The sequence below is a fragment of the Drosophila subobscura genome, chromosome O (assembly GCF_008121235.1).
Source record: "Drosophila subobscura isolate 14011-0131.10 chromosome O, UCBerk_Dsub_1.0, whole genome shotgun sequence".
In the NCBI taxonomy this organism is placed as follows: domain Eukaryota; kingdom Metazoa; phylum Arthropoda; class Insecta; order Diptera; family Drosophilidae; genus Drosophila; species Drosophila subobscura.
In genome coordinates, this window is record NC_048533.1 from 666,108 (window position 1) to 689,444 (window position 23,337).

The 23,337-nt window shown below is 41.6% G+C and overlaps 2 protein-coding genes across 5 annotated transcripts; one reads left to right on the forward strand and one right to left on the reverse strand.

Moving 5' to 3' along the window:
- Positions 1-320: 320 nt before the first annotated feature.
- Positions 321-2,645, reverse strand: LOC117899467 (alpha-taxilin). 2 transcript variants are annotated; one of them, XM_034809484.1, is made up of 4 exons: positions 2,459-2,645; positions 1,937-2,337; positions 1,670-1,816; positions 321-1,221 (listed from the first exon to the last, which is right to left on the reverse strand). In XM_034809484.1, exons 1-4 carry the CDS (start codon positions 2,528-2,530, stop codon positions 567-569), a joined length of 1,275 nt encoding a protein of 424 aa, XP_034665375.1. In that variant the 5' UTR covers positions 2,531-2,645; the 3' UTR covers positions 321-566. The 2 variants fall into 2 exon arrangements, with proteins under 2 accessions (XP_034665375.1, XP_034665374.1); XM_034809483.1 differs by having other exon boundaries at positions 321-1,608; positions 2,459-2,638.
- Positions 2,646-5,667: 3,022 nt separating this feature from the next.
- On the forward strand, positions 5,668-6,780 carry LOC117899470. Of its 3 annotated transcripts, none has more exons than XM_034809488.1 (3): positions 5,668-5,752; positions 5,921-6,092; positions 6,170-6,780. In XM_034809488.1, the coding sequence occupies exons 2-3, from the start codon at positions 5,934-5,936 to the stop codon at positions 6,569-6,571; spliced, it is 561 nt and encodes a 186-aa protein (XP_034665379.1). In that variant the 5' UTR covers positions 5,668-5,752; positions 5,921-5,933; the 3' UTR covers positions 6,572-6,780. The 3 variants fall into 3 exon arrangements, with proteins under 3 accessions (XP_034665379.1, XP_034665378.1, XP_034665380.1); XM_034809487.1 differs by having other exon boundaries at positions 5,672-5,752; positions 5,838-6,092; XM_034809489.1 differs by having other exon boundaries at positions 5,692-5,713.
- Positions 6,781-23,337: the final 16,557 nt, after the last annotated feature.

Consider the following 23,337-nt stretch of genomic DNA (forward strand, 5'->3'; position numbering starts at 1 on the left):
AATGGTGGCTCTAGCTTTTATGGTCTCTGAGATCCACGCGCTCATAAGGACGGACGGACGGATGGACGGACATACAGACATGGCTCAATCGGCTATTGATGCTGATCAAGAATCTACATATATACTTTATAGGGTCGGAAACGTTTCCTTCTGTGCGTTACATACAACCGTTATTCGCACAAATACATTATACCCTATTTACTCTTCGAGTTTAAAAAGTAGATCGTCGAGGAACAAAAAAGTTCGATTTTGTCGAGTAGTGTTATTTACCTCATCTTTTAATACAACTGTTACGAGTACATTTAAAGCTTCGATTTAACGTTTATAGGAAACACGTTTTATTCAATTTAAAATTTGTTGTTGCACCGCTTACAAACATAATATGATGAACATGCTTTTAAAAAAATACAATATAAAATACAATAAATAACTAGTACAAGATTTGTGGCTGGTTGAGACTGACTGACACAAAATGCTTTTAGGGAGGAAGAGGGAAACGCTTCGTCCGCGTTGCCGTCTGACATGTGAAATGTGGCAACAATCGACAGTAGGTAGAGGGGGAAGATCTAATCGGCATCGCTTACGGCTGGCAAAGCTGCAAGATCATTGGGTTCAGCGGTTGGCGAGCCATCGCCCACGGTCTGCGGAGCACCTGTCACTTTCGGAATCAGAGCAGTCTGTTCCTGCGCGTCCTTGGTGATCTTCACTTTGCTGGCATCTCTGGCTCCAGCTTCCTGCAATTCAATGACCGTCTCCATAACCTCCTCCAATGACAGCTGATCCTCTGTTGAAGTTGGCGGCTCCTCGGCGGTTTCTTCAGACTGATCTTTTGGTGTCTCGCCGTTGGAAGTAGTTTCTGCTGCAGCCGCATCAACTGTTGTTAGCTCTTCGTATGATTTGCCAACTGCGGCTGATGCAGCAGCAGCTGCTGCCGCTGCCTTGGCCTTGGATTTTTTGTCCTTCTTCTTGTTGTTTTTCTTGGCATTGGCCAGCTTTTGCTGATCCTCGGCCGCCTTATTCTTCTCCTCAATGGCTGTCTTGGCCTCGGCGGTGGTCAGCAGCTTCATTTGGTTCTGCAAGTTGGCCAAAGTCTGCTTCAGTTCGGCACAGTTGCGGCTCATCAGCTCCATCTTGGCTTTGTCCGTGTTGACGGGCGTAATCTTAATGGCCTCCGGCTCTGGCGGAAGCTGTGGAAGCGGCGGAATCTCAATTTGGTTCTCCCTCAGGCTCTTGTGCAGAGTCGTGCGCTCCACTTGCAGGGCACGCAGCAGCTTCTGCAGCTGTGTGACTTGCTTCACCAGACAATCCGACTGCTGGTCGCGCATTTGCTTCTCGGTGGCCAATTCGATGACCATGGCATTGGCCTTCTCGTACCGCTGGCGCCAGCCCAGCGACTCCTTTTCAACCTTCTTTGTGTGCTTGGACATCTTCTCCAGTTCGATTTTGTAGCTGCCAAAGACCTCGTTTGACTTGGTCAGCGACTGCTGGAAGTCATCATATTTGGCCATGTAGATGTTCAGCTGCTCCTTCAACTGGTGCTCGCGATCGGTGAGATCTTTGATGCTTCGTTGAGCCTGAATCAGCTTTTCGAGTCCAATTTGATTCTCTCTGCAAGGAAAGGGGCAAATATTTAGATGTTGGTTGAGAACTTGCCAAGGGGTGCACAAACTTTTTCAGAATTTCCTTCTCCATGGCCGCCTCGACCTGTGCCTTGCTAAGCCTGGCTTGATGCAGCTGCGACTCCAGTTTCACCTGCTCATTGAGCTTCTCCAGGTGCTGTTCGCGCGTCTGGTACTGCTCCGCCAGAAGCTTTAACCTAAAATCAGAGAACAGATGGTCGATCAGTGTGTGTGACGCAGACGGCGTGCAGTGTCTAAATTTAGTATTTTAGGCAGCGCGCTCGTCGGCTGCTGGTCTTGTTGCCTGCCCCACTCACTTTTTGGTCATTTCGATGTTGTAATCGCGTAACTTGATGTTTTCCTCGTTGTTTTTGGACAGTGACTTCTGGACGTCGTTCAGCGAGCTCTGAAACTTGATCTGGCTCTCCTTGCGGCGCTCCTCCTCCACCTTGATCTGCAGCATGCTCTCGTTCTTCACCGACTTGATAATGCGTTGCTGCTCGCGACACACCTCCTGTAGCTTGTCGCGCATCAGGATGCACTTGTTTAGCTCACGCTGCATGGCCTCCTTCTCACGCTGCTGCCCCTCGGTGTGGCGCTGCACCACCCGCAGTTCGGTCGTCAGCCGGCCAACGTTCTTCTCACTTTCCACCTGCCGCTGCATCAGCATCTTTACTTTATCCTCGTTCGTCGAGCATTCGTCGAGGGACTTCAGCACCTGCGTGGGTGTCAAGGGTGTGGTGTCAAGCCAATTTTAGGGATACTTCAACATGCATTTTCGTTGCCATTGCAACGCCGGGCGCAGTCGCGCTTCGGTAGGAATGAATGAATGAACTTACCAGCTCCTCGAGCTTCTGCTCTCGCTGCTTTTCCTCCCTCGCCACCTTTTTAGCCTTTCCTACCTTTTCCATTTTGACAAAAGTCGAGTCTATATATAACTTCTATTTCGATCCTATTTTGTGTTGAGTGTTGAATATTACTGAAAATTTTGTTGTTAGTGTTAGATTGTCCCGCTTGTTACACACGCTTTTGTGGGCACAAAGACAGACCAGCTGTTTTTTGTTTATGCGGCGCTGCCACCTTACGACTTTGAAATTCTATATCGAAAATAAATACTTTTAATACTTTTTCCGACTTTTTACGCGTTTTCAACTTTTAACCAATCAGAATTGTTTTTCCTGTTTGCGCTCTCTTTCTCTCCTTTCGCTTTTTATTGCCAGCGCTCTCTCACTCTCCAAAGTCGTAACAAATGACTTCGTACTTCAGTTTTGTGTTGAATATTATAAAAAGTTACTGAAAATTTGGAACTCAAAAAGAGTTGTTAGTATTATATTAGTTAGTATTGTTGACTTGTCTAGTTTGGGTTTGGGACCTCTCCTGTTACTAAACGGTCAAGTGTTTTTTTTTACTATATTTGTTGTGCTCGCTTGAAGTTCAGTGGACTTATCGATAGAAACTATTTTATCAGAAATATGCTGAAACATACCATTCCTTTTTTAAAATATACCGAGAAAAAATACGACCTTAATCCATTCAACACCACTCTATTTAAACAGTTAAGAAACTTGCGTTAAAGCCCAGTTCTCATATGCGCAAAATTTTCTTCCGACAGAAAGTGGAGAAAGCATCGCATTATTGGTTGAGTCCGTCCTGCCGGGACAGAAATGCAATACATTGATCAAATAGTACCGATAGTGATCAATAGTACGATTAGTAAATTATAATAACCATATCAATTTTCGTTCGACTTCACTAATAAGTTTTAAATCGTCTTCAATTAACTACAAAAAGCAGGCTGCAAAATTTTCTGTCGAACAAAAAACAGTGTTGATTTCTTGTCGTTTGCATTGGAATAGCATCCCTGTTTGTGTCGTAAGTTTGAACGCTTGTTGCTTTTTAAAGCCTAGTACTCAGATCGAAAAAAAAACTTTCTAGCAAAATTTGCAATATATTTTGCTGGCAGCAGAGTGTGACCAGAGGTAAAAGGGGCATTCCATACGGTTAAACTTCTCAGGCAGCTGTGTTATTTTGTTTACCTTTTTGAAAATGTGTGAAAATTAAATAAAAGAGACTGGCGGCTCTTGCATGATCGGAGGAGGAGGACAATCAAGGAAATAAGCGACGACAATTTTGATTAAACCCATTTCTGCATGAAAGAAACCAGGACGGTCGTTGTCCATACAGTTGAGTATTATAAATCATATAAATATGTGTTCATTTATGGAAACCCATGAAACGATACCCTTTGCATTAGAAAATTCTCCGCAGTTAGAAAATATGACAGAGAATTTGCATATGGCTGGGAATAACTTCTGCAGACTTCTTTGATTGGTGGAGCAGCTAGACCGTGCCAAGGAATATGTGCGCCCGTGGCAAAGTTGTAAATCGGTGCCTCCAAGCACCCTTCAGTACTTGGTCCCAGAAGGAAAACAACTTCAAACATTTTGTTAACAGCCCAGCCGGGTCTGTGTCTTGGCAACATGAAGATACTGGCGTTCAAATAAGTTAAACAAATTTAAAATGCAAATAAATTCAATAGTGTTCGTTTGGCAAACAACTCTTTTTTGAGTTCAAAATTTTTAGTAACATTTGTACCTGGTCAGTGCGGACACATCGTCGGCGACCAACCAATTTCGCTGTAGCGATTAAATTAAAAAAAAACGAAAAGGGACATGTGAGACCCTTCTTACGTAACTCTTACGTAAGTTACTGGGCGGGGCTAATTTTTGAAATACACTGGTTTCTGTGTGAGCATACAGCAGTCTGGAGCCAAAATTTGGTGGCTCTAGCTCTTATAGTCTCTGAGAACTAGCCGACAAACAAGACGGACAGACAGACATGGCTCAATCGACTCGGCTATTGATGCTGATCAAGAATATATAAACTTTATGGGGTCGGAAACGTTTCCTTCTGTGCGTTGCATACATTCACTTTGTGCACAAATACAATAAACCCATTTACTCTTCGAGTACCGGGTATAAAAAAAAGCTCTAAAGAGTTTGCGCACAACAGCACACAAATAATTTGGCGCTGTACAGCACCACCGCCTGTTATAACATTGGTACTCAAAATGTCCGCTAGTGGACACTTTATACTTTTCAGGATATTTAGACAACGAAATTGAGTTCATTGTATATTTACGGTATATTATATCGGTATATAACGGTATATTTAATGAATTTCATCCGTCTATTAAATTCCATTTTAGGTATATTCAATAATTTAGTGCACCCAAATTCCCATACGCATGTTTTCTAATGTTTTTCAACGTTTGGCAGGGAATAAGCAACATTTAGTACCCTTGGAGGGATGGATATCCTCGAATTAAAGAAATTTTGTAAATCTCTGTCTCCAATCAATGCAAAAACATTCTATGAATGTTGGTAAGCAATCTCAACAAAATTATGCAGATACCGGTAATATATCTAGATCGATATACATACATCCTACAAAAAAAATTGGTTACGTTTGCATTATGCGTTTAGAAGTTATGGGCGACGAAAGTCAGTTAATGTGAACATGTACTCATCGTTGCTCCCCACTGTATATACATAGAAGGCATATGAAAAGGTTAAAAACTGGTCAGCCTAAGTTTAAGTCATTATTAATGTTTCAGAGAAGCTTTTAAAATTAAATTGTAATATTAATTTATGGAAATGGGGTATCCAAATACCCATACTATACTATATCTACCTGTTGACAAGCAACAAACTGTCAAATTACGTTGCATTCCGTTCCCACTCACGTAACGTTTTATGCTATTTTTTTTGGTTGACCTTTTTAGTTTTAAAGTTAATTTGGAAATGTTCCATGAAGAGAAGGCGTGAAAACTAACCACACTTGTGTAGAATTGATTATTTAATCGGAGAATCGGAGTTTTAGCGGGGAGACCCCTAACTGGCTAGTAATATTAAATATAACATGAAAATCGAGTAAAGTAATTTACGATTCACGGATATACTGTAAGTAATATTTTGATAATGCAAGGGTATATTTCGGTATATTTCCGAGGGTCTGTCGGTATATTTTATCGATAATTCCGCGATCACACTGCCTCCAATTCATGCCTGCATTTACAGTTATTCCGCGATCAGGTGCCTCTACTCTCAATTTTTATTTTCGAAATATAAAAAGTACGTAATGAATTAAAGCTCCACAAAATAATCCGATTTAATTGTTGTCAATCAAACACAATTGGCATATATTTAACATTCGCAGCTTACAGTTATCCCGCGATCGCCGATTGCCAGCGTATCCTTTCTCCGCCTTGCACACTTTTACCACTCAATTCCATTTTACAGCTACTCAACAAGCATGTCGTCGATGGAAAATGAGAATATGGCATTTTTAATGGAGGCGGGAGTTCTGCCTCGGCTCGTGGACGTTTTGAAGCAGTTAATGAACATCGAGCCGCAGCCAGTGGATCCTTTGATGTACTTGCTCAAACAGCTGGACTGCCCCCTCATTCCGCAGGTCTGGTTTCGTTCTTTATTTTTTGTGGTGCAAAAATATGTAAAATGGTAAAATTTGTTTGCTAATTTTTGTTGCAGGCCCAAATGAAGGCCCTGGAGCGCAAGGTGACGCGCGCCCACGACGAGTTGCGTTACTTGCGCAACCTTCTAATAGATCTGGGCGCCGACGAGGAGCTGTATGACAGCGAGACGGACGAAGAGGAGTATGTGGGCTGCGTTGAGGGTCAGATTTGTGACCCAAACGACTTGGAGGAGTATGGCTATGGGGAGGAAGAGGCGGACAATGAAAATGACGATGACGAGGACAAGCCTGATGGCATCAAGGCCGAAGCAAGCTCATTCGAATCGCAACAATCGCAGCAGCCGCAGCTTTACATTGTTCGGGCCGCTGTGGGGATGGCTCCTGTCGATCAGGATGAACGGGCTGGCACCTGCGAGCAGCCCTGCTCCAGCCGTTCCATCTGCCACGACTCACAGTAGTTTCTTATTCAACTAATTCCTACAATTTTATGTACACGTACATAACTGTTTCAACGCATGTGGTGTGTGCACTCTTCGTATTTTTTCCAATCGTGTTTAGTGAATGCATTTTGTTACCCTTTTATGGAGGATTATCAATAAACTCAACACCTGGTCGGTTGCATCCATAGAGTGTAGTAGAGTGGTTGCCACCCGTTTTTGCCATGTAACTACTGATTGGAACATAACTTTTGGCATGGTTCTGGGTCGTGTCTGCTAGTAGTTGACTGTCATTAAGCGAACCTCAACCTAAGGGAAATCAATAACTAATATGAAATATGCGTGCATGCAGTAGTATATTTGTACATTTGTACATGCATATACATATGTATATATAGACAAACAAAACAACAATTTAATTAACTTGAAACATGATGTATGTTCAACTAAATAAAAGCTTCAATTGTAGCAGGTGCAATGCCTGGATGAGGGGGTGCGCTCGGCCCACTCCCACTGCGACTACTTTTCTTGGAGTTGGTCAGGGACCAAGCTAATTCGTCATTATCGAGCCATGGTCAAGCTGCAGCTAATTAAGTCCTTCCCCCGGCCCATTGCTGTGCATTAATTTTTGCATTTGACAGTTGAGCTGTCTGTGTGTGTGTGTTTGTGTCATGAAATATTTACGTATTATGTAAAATACTGAAAGAAATCCAATAATTCACTTAAAATGCAACAAATTGAAATCCATTGATGCGGAAAGGGGTATATATTAGGCAGAATGGAGAAATGTAAGCTGCAATAACTTATTTTTAAGTGGGCTATTTATGTTTTTCAGACCAGATTGGTAGCAATCAACGGCTTCTTCACTATTAAAGGCGTAGCCGGAAAATGTAAACAAAATAAGTTTTGTTTCAAAGAAGTAATAAAAAGTGAGAATATAAACTGAATAAGGTGTTACTACGAATGCATTGCCCTCTTTCCATTTTCTGGCTAATTCGGCAGAAATAACCCCTAGGTTAACCCCTGCCATCTCATAGGCTTGGGGTAACTTCGATGCCTCTCCATGTGATACATCCATCAATATAACCAAAATTACAAACTGGAATTTAATCCGCAATAGTTTTTCTGTATTTTGAAATATATTTTAACAAATGTACATGTTTTGCCCAACCAAATGATATACACAAAATATTTGTCACAGTGCGATAAATCCATCTAATCCTGCTGCAGCACCCTTAACACTTGCATGTCCGGGCTTGACAAATAAACTGCTGCAGCACACAGCATATGTACATACATACATACATATGTATGTAAATATCACACACTCGTAAAATAAACAAGAGGACCCAACAAGGGGTTGTGGGGACAGCACAGCAGCTGCTTTTAATTGCAAGCGTTGGTTTTTTAAAAAATATTTGCAACTTTTTAGTTTGGCATTGAATAATCGCTGCGGAAGTTGTCGTTTAACTGCAAATTGTGGTAACAGCGAAGTAGTAGACTCCCGGCTAGATAATTGATTTAAGCTCTTTAAATGTTTGTATTTTTTGGTTGTTTTTTTCTGTGGTTGGAGTTTGGGCCTGCTGAAGGCCTATCCTGGCCGCTGGCATTGGGTCCGTTTAATCTGTGCAAACGTGCCGACTGCAAAGTGGCCAACGGCTACGGCCCAGTATGTGCTGGCGGAATGGCCCCGGAATGGTTGCCGCAAATCTGCTTTGCATGTCAGTGCGGCGCAACGTAAAACTTTGACCACGTAAAATACCAGACCCTCGGGCAGTAGCCGCCGCCAGGTCCTCCACCCAACAAGTGAGAAAATAAACTAGTGTTGCAATGAAATGTATTGTAGCGTCCTGCAATGGACTGGACTGCAGGGGATCAATGCTGCATTTCTACGGACTCCAACGAAGCGGTAAATGAGCAATGGGGATGGTTAAGGATGGGTGTGGATTTTAACAGCTACTTATACGATTTAAAAGAAAATATACATATATGTATATGTTTTATATTTATATCTACATATATGTTTTAAATTTTTTAGGCTGTTGTCTATTTATTTCTGGCCGTTTCTTCCAGTGTTCTCTGCTTAAAAATTGAAAACAAAAAACTTGCATTTTATGTGTACACATGTGTGTACCTTTAGGAACCAATAACAATTAATTCCTTAGTCGCATTTATTCAATACATTTCCAAAGATGTCTGTCGGTAATGAATTTGGTATCAGGCCCTGGAGAGCGGATATGTGGAGGATAGAAGTACAACAAAAGTGTGGGTTTTCTCCGCCAAAAATAGCCGGCTGAAAGTGGGGGCAAATGGGAAAGGGGATAGCATGGTTGGGTCCTGGTGCTGCTGCTTCAATTTCATGTCGAGTAAATTTTAATTTACTGCTCTTTTGTGACCGCATGCGAGGCAACAAAACTTTGGGCTCCTTTTTTCCAGTTACTTTACTTTTTTCGTATTTTCGGCTCTCTGTGTGTTTGTTTGACTTGTTGGTCGAATGATATATCCGGTAGTTCCGACAGTTGGTCGCTTCATTCGGCCCGAGGGCGAGTGTGGGATTTTTAAAGCCAGCTCGGAGCACCGAACACCCATTAGTTTCAATAACCGCAAAAGGCCACACAGCAAAAAAAAAGTTTAAAACGAGAAGGGACGTGTGAGACGCTTCTTACGCGTCACAACTTTTATACCCTACATACATATACTACATCTGTACACTAGCGGTTATTTGTCAAATTTTAAATTTTTTCTTCATCTGTCATCTACATCTACAACACTTCTCACACCAACATGCTCCTTTAGCTCGCCACCCTTCCCTAGACCCACACACTGCAGACTCACGGCAGAGGCAGAGCCAGCGGCAGAGGCAGAGCCAGCGGCAGACGGCCAGTGTGCGGCCACTGCGCGAAGCAGAGTGTGAATGAGAGAATGTGCAAAAAACAAATATAAGCTGCGGGACGGGGTGGGTTTAGCCACGGCTATGGCAGAGGCGGAGGAACGGCAGGGGCAGACGCCACACACTGCGCGAAGCAAATATAAGCTGCGGAACGGGGTGGGTTTGGCCACTGCTAATTAATTTCTTCATTGTGGCTATAATAAAGCTCCAATAATGCCCCAATTTAATGATCTGATAGATATGGTCATTCCCTACGGAATGGCGTTTTTAGTTTTCTGCTATCTTCAAACTTGTAGATTTGGGAGGTTTTCGCACTTTTGCGGGGGCGGAAGGGGGGGGCTCATTTTTGACATACACTGGTTTCAGTGTGAGCATACAGCAGTCTGGTGCCAAAATTTGGTGGCTCTAGCTCTTATAGTCTCTGAGAACTAGCCGACAAACAAGACGGACAGACAGACAGACAGACATGGCTCAATCGACTCGGCTATTGATGCTGATCAAGAATATATATACTTTATGGGGTCGGAAACGTTTCCTTCTGTGCGTTACATACAACCGTTTTTCGCACAAATACAATATACCCTATTTACTCTTCGAGTACCGGGTATAAAAAGAACACAGGAAGAATATTTGAAAAACAAAACAGAAAGCGAAATAAAAATTCCTCCATTTGCTGGCAGGCTAATTTATGTCCGTCTGAGTGGCAGCATCGGGCAGGGGCGTGGTGTGGAAAATATCAAAACTATGCTTCATTAGCCAAGCTGCAAGGCTTATTTGCCTAATAGGGCAACCCCAGCCAACACCCGCCAAAAAAGAAACCAAACGAGAAGGGACGTGAGAGACGCTTCTTACGCGTCACAACTTTTATACCCGGTACTCAGTACTACATCTGTACCTTAGCGGTTTTTCGTCAAATTTGACATTTTTTCTTCATCTGTCATCTACATCTACAACACTTCTCACGCCAACGCACTCTATTAGCTCGCCACCCTCCCCTAGAGCCACACACTGCGGGGTGGGTTTAGCCACAGCAAATTAATTTCTTCACTCTAGCTATAATAATGGTCCAATCGGATTCTAATTTGGTGATCTGATAGAAAGGGTCCTTCCCTACGGAATGGCCCTTTTCGCCCTTTTGTGGGTGCTGGGCTCATTTTTGAAATACACTTGTAACAGTGTGAGCATACAGAATACTGGATGCAAAATTTGGTGACTCTAGCTTTTATGGTCTCCGAGTACTAGGCGCTCATCAGGACGGACAGACGGACAGACGGACGGACGGACGGACAGACAGACATGGCTCAATCGAATCGGCTATTGAAGCTGATCAAGAATATATATACTTTGTGGGGTCGGAAACGTTTCCTTCTCTGCGTTACAAACATCCGTTATTTCGCACAATTACAATATACCCTATTTACTCTTCGAGTACCGGGTATAAAAACGCTGAAAACCAACGTGCGGAGAGGAATGAGCCTCGACATTCCGAACAGAAGGAAGATTTTGTTGTCTGCAATTAACAACTGTCAAACACAACAATTAAAAAGCAAATAATTATGCAAATGTTCTCGCTGTTTTCGAGCCGGAAGAAATATCAAGAAATGGGCACATTTATAGTCTGTAGAATGCTTGGATCAAATGCTGCACGCGCCCGCATCTACCAGAACTATGCTTTATCATTTCTTGTCATTTTTTATTAGGAAGTGCAGAAAAAAATGGGGTAAACCATTTTTTTTTGTGTCAACAAAATAATTCCTGTCACTCACACGAATGCGAGGCGACTTGGCTCAAATGACAAACGTTTCAACCGGGAAAACAAGGAGCACCGGAGCAAGGTGGAGAGAGGCAAACAAAAGGGAGTCGCCCTATTAATAATGAAACGAGAAGGGACGTGTGAGACGCTTCTTACGTGTCACAACTTTTATACCCGGTAATCAGTACTACATCTGTACCTCAGCGGTTTTTTGTCAAATTTGACATTTTTTCTTCATCTGTCATATACATCTACACTTCTCACGCACACAGCCAGAAGCAGAGTGTGAATGAGAGAATGTGAAAAAAAAACAAATATAAGCTGCGGGACGGGGTGGGTTTAGCCACTGCAAATTAATTTCTTCATTGTGGCTATAATAATAATTCAATAGGATCCCAATTTGGTGATCTGATAGCTATGGTCATTCCCTACAGAATTGGGAGGTTTTCGCCCTTTCGCGGTGGCGGAAGAGGCGGGGCTAATTTTTGAAATACACTGGTTTCAGTGTGATCATACAGCAGTCTGGAGCCAAAATTTGGTGGCTCTAGCTCTTATAGTCTCTGAGAACTAGCCGACAAACAAGACGGACAGACGGAAGGACGGACAGACGGACGGACGGACAGACAGACATGGCTCAATCGACTCGGCTATTGATGCTGATCAAGAATATATATACTTTATGGGGTCGGAAACGTTTCCTTCTGTGCGTTACATACAACCGTTATTCGCACAAATACAATATACCCTATTTAATCTTCGAGTACCGGGTATAAAAATAAAAGTGACAGGGAAAGTCGCAGTGGTAGATACTCTATTAGATGGGGTTATATTTTAAAAGAGGTGCAAGAACGAAGCTCCAAAAAGAAATTTATTTATATTTACTTCAGCTAACATTTTCTTTAACTTATTTCTAACTTCTGCTCCTCACAAATAATAAGTACGCTCTGCCCGGGCATAAACAGTACAACATTGTAGAGCAGGCAGTGCAACAAAACAGGTTCAAACAAGACAACAAAGTGCCGCAAAGCACGTCCTCTGTAGCGCGCGTCCCTCCCGGCATCATCGGTGTCAACAAAAAGTGTTGCAAAAGAATCAACAAGCAGCTCGGAAACTAATACGACCCAGCCAGCGCATAAACATATGTACATAGGTGCGAAGTTTTCTACACTAGTCCCTGCTCCCTGCTCGGTGCCGTAACTGCGTGCAACTATTTGATACGTGACATAATCTTTTGCCAGAAAGTGTGGATAGTGTTGAGGGATGTCTTGTGCTTACAACGGGGCTAAGACGAATGCCAAGGGTATCTGCATGTTAGGCACGAATTTGATCCAGTTTCTGGAGAGGGTTTTTCTTTGATTGGGATTATGTTTACCAGTTGGAATCTGGGAAAACGGGTAATGGCTCAATGCCAACGTATCAATGCCAAAGCTGCTGCAACGATAAAATTTCAAACTGAAATCACTTGAGTTTTGAACACATTTCAAGTACATAAGGAAAGGCACTTTTCCCCTGGCTCGACTCCGCGTTCAAGCTGAACAAATAAGTAAGCATAATTTGTTTACCGCACAGCTAAGACCCTGCGCCAAGTAAAACAATGAAAGAAGAACCAACAAAAGAATCTTTCCCCTCCAACGAAATAAATATGCTCCTAGCTATAAAATTACAGCCAAACGGCCTGCAAACGTTTATCAAAGTACTTGAACTGCTGAGCATGCCAATGGCAGAACTAAACTACTTAGCGGTGACCTTCATAGATGCTTGCCCAGGCACCCACTCCTGACTCGTCCCATACTGTGGGCAGGTCGCGTGGGGCAACAGCTGGCTCCTGCTTGGGCCAGGGCCATGGGCGTTATTAATACCAATTAAATGAGCTTAAGACTTATGTACTTCTTTGTGTGCCCAATCATTGAATGCTTATTACAGATACCCCAAGTAAGTATATGGGCGCCGTATGACAATGACTGAATCTTTTTAATTGAAAAAAAGTGAGCGGAAAAATTGGCAAACCGAGTGGAGTAGATAGGATAACGGGCAGCGAAAAAACCCTCTAAATTATATTGCATAACGCTTCATTAAAAAGCCACAGAGGGCGAGGCACACAAAAAAAATCTTCTTCTTTTTGTCGTAACTTTAATGGCCTGGCCGGCTACCTGACGAATGACTTAATCACCCAGAAAAGCGCCACACAAATCAACGAGCACTACAGGCTCAGGCCCGGGGTCTCTATCTGGTCCCTGCTGTCACAGAGTTTTCCCTTAGCGATTCGACCAAAACTCTGCTCAAAATTAATGGACCAAATCAAACAAGCAAGAGAGCAGGCACCCCCAGTCCTCAGTCCAGTTCTGTTGGTGCGGACTAAGAGCTGGGCTCAGTACCCGGAAAGAGCCTTTAATAATGACAAGATTTGTGTGGGCTGCATCCAAAATTAGCGGAAAGTAGCCGCGAAAACCCACAACGCAACGCATTTCCAAGTTTAAGTTCCATGGCCAGGAGCTCATTTATTTTACTCTGGACGAACATTTCATGGTGTGGCCGGGGATGCCATTTTTAACTACTTTGTTACTTGCATACTCTTACCGGTGGATGTTTGATAATTTTTGCCAGAGGCTTGCCAGAAGCAGGGGCAAACTTATTTGAGGTATACGATTTGACTTTATTTGGTTCCACAATACTGGGAAGCGAAAGATTACAGAAGATATTTAAATCCAGGAAGATATTTTTTATAGGCAACCTGCATTGGAAGATTGTTATTTGGTTTAATTGCTTAGAGGAAGGGATATTTATAGATCACCAGAAAATTACAATAATATTAATAGTATTATTATTATTAGTATTCTTTTTTTTTTGTTTTTTGATAATATATCTGAAAGCATTCATAAATGAAATTGTATATGAAGAATATATATTTTTTGTAGTGTGTTTTTATGTTATGTTTATGTTTATGTTTATATGTATGTATGTGTATATGGTTAAATCAATATTTAAATAAGCCGAAGAAAACTCAAATTCAGCTTTAACATCAAGCTCCTTTCTGTGGTAGCATTTGGTTGAAAAGGGGCAGAGGTCATCTCTGTAAGGTAAGGGAAACAGGTGTCAAATCTGCAGTCAATCCGGATGGGGTTAGAATACTGGCAGCAGGGGAGAGGGGCCAAAGTGGAGTATTTGTGGCACTATGCGAGGCGTGCACAAATTGCTATTCATTTGAATTCTCAGCCCATAAAATTCAAAAGATAAAAAGTGCGCTTTTCGCCACTTCCTTGTGCTGCCACAAAAATAGTTGGTGTATTTTGTTGGTATTTGTGTGTGTGGCTGCGCCAGCCGCTGTGTATGTGGCCATATTGCCACAACAACAATAACAATCATAATGCAGAAACGTGCTGCAGTACACGCTGCAGCCACTCAGCCGTACAATTTCAATGTGGCATTCATTTTGGCATGCAATTATTTTGGTTTGAAATTTAATCAACCTGTTTGGCGTTTCATTTAAATTTTAAATTTGATTTTTGGATACTAATGGATATACATATATGGTGATATATACCATACATTTTTGGGTGAAATTATAAAGTGTATAAGCGGCACCAACTTAAATGAAACTGAATGGGGAGTATTTCATGTTCGTGCAGATTTATGCGATCCGTAGCAGCAGGTTCAAGTTTTTCTGACTACAAATAATTTCATTAGCTGAAGAATCTTTATTCGTCTTTTAAAATCAATCGAAATCTTTATAACTATATTATTTTTATAGTTAAAAAAAAAAACACCCTATTTCTGGTGTTGGTTCGGCAAACTCTTTTTTTAGTTCAAAAATTTCAGTAATTTTGTTTTCTAATATTCAACATAAAATACATTGTCATTGTCATAAATTGGCGAACAACAAATTCGCTGCAGCGATTAATTAAAAAAAAAAAATTAAAGGCGTGCTTATTTATTTACCTCAAGGGCTACACAATTATCCCTGATTTGATGCTAACCTCTTGCACATTACCTTATGAAAACATATTGAATTTCCCGACTGTAAAATGCCCCACTTTATGTCGTCCTCTTTCAAGTGCGGCTTTGCTTGCAGGCCGTTGCATTGTGGCGACAAGATATTGCGCCACTTGGACATCCTATTACCAGTACTTAAATCCAAAGGATTTCAAACTTGGAGCGAGAGCTCTTCTTGGTATTTATGCGCTGCTCGCTGCCAAGTAAAACCAGAAGCTAGAAACTGTTCCAGGATTTTTTTGCTATTTATATATTTATGAGCTGACAGGCAAGGCAGACAGCCCTAAGTTTGAGGCCAGCAATGCTGTCGCTTATGCATTAGTTACAAAATGTATTTTGTTTATATTTACAGCATACATACATATACGCAACACAATGGTATAGGAAAAAGTTACCAGTTTCATGTGCATTATTTAAAGTTAATTCGGCTATAGTTTAGTTTGCCCTTGGGGCAGATTCATGTCACGTGACTGCCATTCGACATCGAACTACCAGGACGCCCCCAGCGGGAAAATTTCAAAGTCTAACGAGCGTGACAAATGCAAATGAAAGTAACATAGCAAAATTTGCATCTGACCCAATGGAAACAAACCTAACATAACCGTAAGTTACATTTGCAGAGAAAGTAGGCACTCTTATTATGGGAGCTATCAGGAATGAGCTTAATGCTTAAACTCTAGTCTAATCTTTTAACAGCTACAATTAGCTAACGGTTTGCCAACTTAATTTCCATGAAGCCTGTATGCAATATGTGTAAAAAAGGATACGAAAGATCAAAATTACATCGAGGGAGTTCTTGAAACCGGAACTTCTTGTGGAGGGGGTCAATATTAATGCCAAGGGCACCAATACCTTGGGGAAAAGATTCTGTCCAAGGCTTTTAGACATCATATTGACTTAATGTGGCAAAAAAAGATTTTCATCATATATGTAACCCTTAATATTCAAATTTTACTTGAAGAACCTGGTACCAAGGGATTTTCTTGCTTTAGTTAATTTTTATAAGGATACCATAAAGGAAAACTAAAAATTAAAATTAAAAAGTTCAAATTTGTAAAACAGATAGTGGATATGTGTGTTGATCTATGATAAAAAATTTACTTTTTCTGTTAACGTTGCGCGTACGACAAGTTATAGTTGTTCAAACTAGGGTGTACGAATAATATGTGTGCCTACTGTACGAGTATATGGGCAATTCTCTGATGTCGAACAGGACGTTGGTGCGCATAGCAAACGGTAATGATACACTTCTGGACGACCTTTACAACTGACTATACAACTATTCGTTTTCGAAATTTGCAAAGAAACGAGCGATTTGGACGGGACAAATACGCGGCACCGCGGGACCGACCCCTTCCGTCCCCACAAACTTCGAAAGTCTCCCATAGCCACAATTTTAAAGATAAGAGAGATTTCTAGCTACCTGTGTTCTAGGTCTCAAAGGGTCCTTTTCAAAAACTCCTTATCTTTACCTGTTATGGTTACTTCTGGACTACCACAGGGTAGCCATTTAGGCCCCTTACTTTTCACACTCTTTATTAATGACCTGCCTTCTGTATTAACAAATCCTCGAGTACTTATGTATGCGGATGATGTTAAGCTCTGTGTCCATTTCATTTCAGTCTCGCACCTTACACCCTCTGCGGTAGTTCTCTTGAGAGAATTACATTAGTTGATGATCTTGGTGTTAAACTAGACCCCAAGTTAAAGTTTTCTGAACACATTTCTACCATGGTAAATAAAGCCATGGGTGTGCTTGGGTTTATAAAGAGGTGGTCAAAGGAATTTAATGACCCCTATATAACGAAGACTCTCTATATCTCGCTTGTTCGTTCGATTTTAGAATACGGCTCATGTGTATGGTGCCCTCAGTACAACATACATCAGGACCGTACTGAATCAGTACAGAAAAACTTTTTATTATTTGCCCTACGGGGTCTCAACTGGGATGCAACGGTGAGACTGCCATCCTACCGTAGTAGACTTCTTTTAATAAATCTTCAATCCTTAGTCACTCGTGGAAAAATGCTTGGTGTAATTTGTATGCACAACTTGATCAAGGGGGATGTAGACAGCCCTGACTTGCTGAGCCGCGTAAACTTTACGATTCCCATTAGACCCACTAGAAACTAAATTCCTTTATTCCTTCCAATGTGTAGATCGAATTATGCCTTGCACGAACCCTTTAGAGTTTTATGCTCGGATTATAATTCCTTCTATCACATTATAACCTCGACTACCTCCCTTCCTCTTCTTAAATCTCTTATACTAGCCTACCTCTCCCGTAGTTAGTTTAATTTTAGCTTTGTCTTGTTTCTGACTTTGATAATTTTGCTTGCTTAGCTATAGTGGCTCCAGTTTAGTTGTGTTTAGTTCTAATTTTCCACGAATATTAGCCTAACACCTATCTTTCCTGCATGCTCGTAACCGGTTCGGTTAATCGCGCCGCGCGTCATGCGGCAGCGCCCCTCGGTCGGTTGGGCGGGAGGAGGGTTGCGTTCTTCTGGGTTCCTCGCGTAACAGGCTTTGACTTGGTGTCGAATGGGCCCTTGATGGTGCAGTCATTGCATATCAACGTCGAGACATGACCGCTTTGGTTATGGTTTGGATTATACAAAAAATTAGCAGCAGGAATAAATAAATTTGGAAATTGTTTTCACGTAAATAAAGCAATGCCAATGCCAAAATATTTATACAGAACTTAAAAGCGCCGCAAGAACTTCTCCCCACTGCGAATAATGGGCAAAATTATGTCTGAAACGGCTCCTGGCTATTAGGCCTGGCTTTATTTAGAACGAGAAGGGACGTGTGAGACGCTTCTTACGCGTCACAACTTTTATACCCGGCACTCAGTACTACATCTGCACTTTAGCGGTTATTTGTAAAATTTTACATTTTTTCTTCATCTGTCATCTACATCAACAACACTGCTCACGCCAACACGCTCCTTTAGCTCGCCACCCTCCCCTATAGACACACACTGCAGAGTCGTGGCAGAGTCGCGGCTGAGGCAGCGGCAGAGTGTCGGCAGAAGCAGAGACGTGTCAGGGGCAGAGGCCATAAACAGCGCGAAGCAGAGTGTGGATGAGAGAATGTACAAAAAACGAGAAGGGACGTGTGAGACGCTTCTTACGCGTCACAACTTTTATATCCGGCACTCAGTTCTACATCTGCACTTTAGCGGTTATTTGTCAAATTTTACATTTTGTAACAGTGTGAGCATACAGAAGTCTGGATGCAAAATTTGGTGGCTCTAGCTCTTACAGTCTCTGAGTACTAGGCGCTCATCAGGACGGACAGACGGACAGGCAGAAAGACAGACATAGACTCGGCTATTGATGCTGATCAAGAATATATATACTTTATGGGGTCGGAAACGTTTCCTTCTGTGCGTTACATACAACCGTTATCCGCACAAATACAATATACCCTATTTACTCTTCGAGTACCGGGTATAAAAATATAAGCTGCAGGACGGGGTGGGTTTAGCCACAGCTAATTAATTTCTTCATTGTGGCTATAATAATGATCCAATCGGACCCAATTTGGTGATCTGATAGATTTGGACATTCCCTACGGAATGGCGTTTTTAGTTTTCTTTTATCTTCAAAATTTTGGGATTGGGAGGTTTTCGCAGTGTGAGCATACAGCAGGATGGATTCAAAATTTGGTGGCTCTAGCTCTTATAGTCTCTGAGAACTAGCCGACAAACAAGACGGACAGACGGACAGACAGACATGGCTCAATCGACTCGGCTATTGATGCTGATCAAGAATATATATACTTTATGGGGTCGGAGACGTTTCCTTCTGTGCGAATATATGTATATTCACTTTGTGCACAAATACAATATACCCTCTTTACTCTTCGAGTTTACTACATTTGCAGAGAAAGTAGGCTCTCTTATTATGGGAGCTATCAGGAATGAGCTTAATGCTTAAACTCTAGTCTAATCTTTTAACAGCTACAATTAGCTAACGGTTTGCCAACTTAATTTCCATGAAGCCTGTATGCAATATGTGTAAAAAAGGATACGAAAGATCAAAATTACATCGAGGGAGTTCTTGAAACCGGAACTTCTTGTGGAGGGGGTCAATATTAATGCCAAGGGCACCAATACCTTGGGGAAAAGATTCTGTCCAAGGCTTTTAGACATCATATTGACTTAATGTGGCAAAAAAAGATTTTCATCGTATATGTAACCCTTAATATTCAAATTTTACTTGAAGAACCTGGTACCAAGGGATTTTCTTGCTTTAGTTAATTTTTATAAGGATACCATAAAGGAAAACTAAAAATTAAAATTAAAAAGTTCAAATTTGTAAAACAGATAGTGGATATGTGTGTTGATCTATGATAAAAAATTTACTTTTTCTGTTAACGTTGCGCGTACGACAAGTTATAGTTGTTCAAACTAGGGTGTACGAATAATATGTGTGCCTACTGTACGAGTATATGGGCAATTCTCTGATGTCGAACAGGACGTTGGTACGCATAGCAAACGGTTATGATACACTTCTGGACGACCTTTACAACTGACTATACAACTATTCGTTTTCGAAATTTGCAAAGAAACGAGCGATTTGGACGGGACAAATACGCGGCACCGCGGGACCGCCCCCTTCCGTCCCCACAAACTTCGAAAGTCTCCCATAGCCACAATTTTAAAGATAAGAGAGATTTCTAGCTACCTGTGTTCTAGGTCTCAAAGGGTCCTTTTTAAAAACTCCTTATCTTTACCTGTTATGGTTACTTCTGGACTACCACAGGGTAGCCATTTAGGCCCCTTACTTTTCACACTCTTTATTAATGACCTGCCTTCTGTATTAACAAATCCTCGAGTACTTATGTATGCGGATGATGTTAAGCTCTGTGTCCATTTCATTTCAGTCTCGCACCTTACACCCTCTGCGGTAGTTCTCTTGAGAGAATTACATTAGTTGATGATCTTGGTGTTAAACTAGACCCCAAGTTAAAGTTTTCTGAACACATTTCTTCCATGGTAAATAAAGCCATGGGTGTGCTTGGGTTTATAAAGAGGTGGTCAAAGGAATTTAATGACCCCTATATAACGAAGACTCTCTATATCTCGCTTGTTCGTTCGATTTTAGAATACGGCTCATGTGTATGGTGCCCTCAGTACAACATACATCAGGACCGTACTGAATCAGTACAGAAAAACTTTTATTATTTGCCCTACGGGGTCTCAACTGGGATGCAACGGTGAGACTGCCATCCTACCGTAGTAGACTTCTTTTAATAAATCTTCAATCCTTAGTCACTCGTGGAAAAATGCTTGGTGTAATTTGTATGCACAACTTGATCAAGGGGGATGTAGACAGCCCTGACTTGCTGAGCCGCGTAAACTTTACGATTCCCATTAGACCCACTAGAAACTAAATTCCTTTATTCCTTCCAATGTGTAGATCGAATTATGCCTTGCACGAACCCTTTAGAGTTTTATGCTCGGATTATAATTCCTTCTATCACATTATAACCTCGACTACCTCCCTTCCTCTTCTTAAATCTCTTATACTAGCCTACCTCTCCCGTAGTTAGTTTAATTTTAGCTTTGTCTTGTTTCTGACTTTGATAATTTTGCTTGCTTAGCTATAGTGGCTCCAGTTTAGTTGTGTTTAGTTCTAATTTTCCACGAATATTAGCCTAACACCTATCTTTCCTGCATGCTCGTAACCGGTTCGGTTAATCGCGCCGCGCGTCATGCGGCAGCGCCCCTCGGTCGGTTGGGCGGGAGGAGGGTTGCGTTCTTCTGGGTTCCTCGCGTAACAGGCTTTGACTTGGTGTCGAATGGGCCACTTGATGGTGCAGTCATTGCATATCAACGTCCAGACATGACCGCTTTGGTTATGGTTTGGATTATACAAAAAATTAGCAGCAGGAATAAATAAATTTGGAAATTGTTTTCACGTAAATAAAGCAATGCCAATGCCAAAATATTTATACAGAACTTAAAAGCGCCGCAAGAACTTCTCCCCACTGCGAATAATGGGCAAAATTATGTCTGAAACGGCTCCTGGCTATTAGGCCTGGCTTTATTTAGAACGAGAAGGGACGTGTGAGACGCTTCTTACGCGTCACAACTTTTATACCCGGCACTCAGTACTACATCTGCACTTTAGCGGTTATTTGTAAAATTTTACATTTTTTCTTCATCTGTCATCTACATCAACAACACTGCTCACGCCAACACGCTCCTTTAGCTCGCCACCCTCCCCTATAGACACACACTGCAGAGTCGTGGCAGAGTCGCGGCTGAGGCAGCGGCAGAGTGTCGGCAGAAGCAGAGACGTGTCAGGGGCAGAGGCCATAAACAGCGCGAAGCAGAGTGTGGATGAGAGAATGTACAAAAAACGAGAAGGGACGTGTGAGACGCTTCTTACGCGTCACGCGTAACAGTGTGAGCATACAGAAGTCTGGATGCAAAATTTGGTGGCTCTAGCTCTTATAGTCTCTGAGTACTAGGCGCTCATCAGGACGGACAGACGGACAGACAGAAAGACAGACATAGACTCGGCTATTGATGCTGATCAAGAATATATATACTTTATGGGGTCGGAAACGTTTCCTTCTGTGCGTTACATACAACCGTTATCCGCACAAATACAATATACCCTATTTACTCTTCGAGTACCGGGTATAAAAATATAAGCTGCAGGACGGGGTGGGTTTAGCCACAGCTAATTAATTTCTTCATTGTGGCTATAATAATGATCCAATCGGACCCAATTTGGTGATCTGATAGATTTGGACATTCCCTACGGAATGGCGTTTTTAGTTTTCTTTTATCTTCAAAATTTTGGGATTGGGAGGTTTTCGCAGTGTGAGCATACATCAGTTTGGTTCAACATTTGGTGGTTCTAGCTCTTATACTCTCTGAGAACTAGCCGACAAACAAGACGGACAGACGGACAGACAGACATGGCTCAATCGACTCGGCTTTTGATGCTGATCAAGAATATATATACTTTATGGGGTCGGAGACGTTTCCTTCTGTGCGAATATATGTATATTCACTTTACTCTTCGAGTACCGGGTATAAAAATGAATTAGATCTTCATTAGATGAAAATGAGTCAGTCGTTGGTGCCGGAAAATAGAATGGCTTTGTTGGGGCAATTAATGAGGTTATTCTGGTTTGTGGTTTGTGTTGTTGATTTAAGAAATAATTTGATATAATAATTTTGTATTTTCGTACAATTTATTTATTATTCTTATTATCTTCAACTATTTCATAGAAATTACCTCCAGCTCTAATAAAATGTAATTTAATTACAAATTGATTCGCTTTGCTTATCCTCGCTTTGACCTTGAAACTCATTGTATAAATACCAGCTTTGACGCGCTGTTGCCCCTTGGAAGAATCAATATGGAGCTCATAACTATATTGACTAAGAGCCGTCTCGATGACTCTTGGAGTGGTAGATTCAAACGTTAATCGTAACAATATTAATCTACGCGTACCGTCAGCTACCTCTTAAAGATATCAGTTTTATAATGGAAATAAACTAAACCAGATAACGTTTTCTTCGATGTTTATTTTGTGGTAATATCTTGTTCGTTTTAATGCTAATACAGCTGCCTGTAGAGGTCAATAGAGTGGAAAAGTTTGTGAGACGCTCCGTACGCGTCACAACTTTTATACCCGGCACTCATATGTACATATGTAACCTTAAAGCAGGGCTCGGCACGCATACTTCGCGCTTCAAGAAGAAACAAAGCTTCAGGACAGGGTGGGGGAAGCCACTGAAAATTTATTTCTTCACTCTAGCTATAATGATGATCCAATCTAATTCCAATTCGGTGATCTGATAGATATAGTCATTCCCAACGGAATTGCCTACTTTGTATTTGTGCGCGAAATTTGCATATGTAACGCTCAGAAGGAAAATGTTTCCGTATTCTTCATCAGCATCAATATCCAAGTCGATATAGCTTTGTCTGTCTGTCCGTCTTATTTTGTCGGCTAGTTCTTCGAGACTATAAGAGCTAAAGCCACCGAATTTTGATATCACACTGGTACAAGTGTATTTCAAAAATTAGCCCCGCCCTCTTCTGTGTATCCACAATTTTGAAGATAAGAGAAAACTAAAAATGCACTTCCTAAGGGAATGACTATATCTATCAGATCAACGAG

What these genes read in the sequence shown, in the direction of transcription:
- LOC117899467 (XM_034809483.1), bottom strand. Translation starts at nt 2,530, where the DNA reads ATGGAAAAGGTAGGAAAGGCTAAAAAGGTGGCGAGGGAGGAAAAGCAG. An exon ending in AGCAGAAGCTCGAGGAGCTG is followed by an intron (nt 2,338 to 2,458) that starts GTAAGTTCATTC and finishes ACACCCACGCAG; the next exon opens with GTGCTGAAGTCCCTCGACGA. An exon ending in AACATCGAAATGACCAAAAA is followed by an intron (nt 1,817 to 1,936) that starts GTGAGTGGGGCA and finishes CTCTGATTTTAG; the next exon opens with GTTAAAGCTTCTGGCGGAGC.
- LOC117899470 (XM_034809488.1), top strand. Translation starts at nt 5,934, where the DNA reads ATGTCGTCGATGGAAAATGAGAATATGGCATTTTTAATGGAGGCGGGA. An exon ending in ACTGCCCCCTCATTCCGCAG is followed by an intron (nt 6,093 to 6,169) that starts GTCTGGTTTCGT and finishes TTTTTGTTGCAG; the next exon opens with GCCCAAATGAAGGCCCTGGA.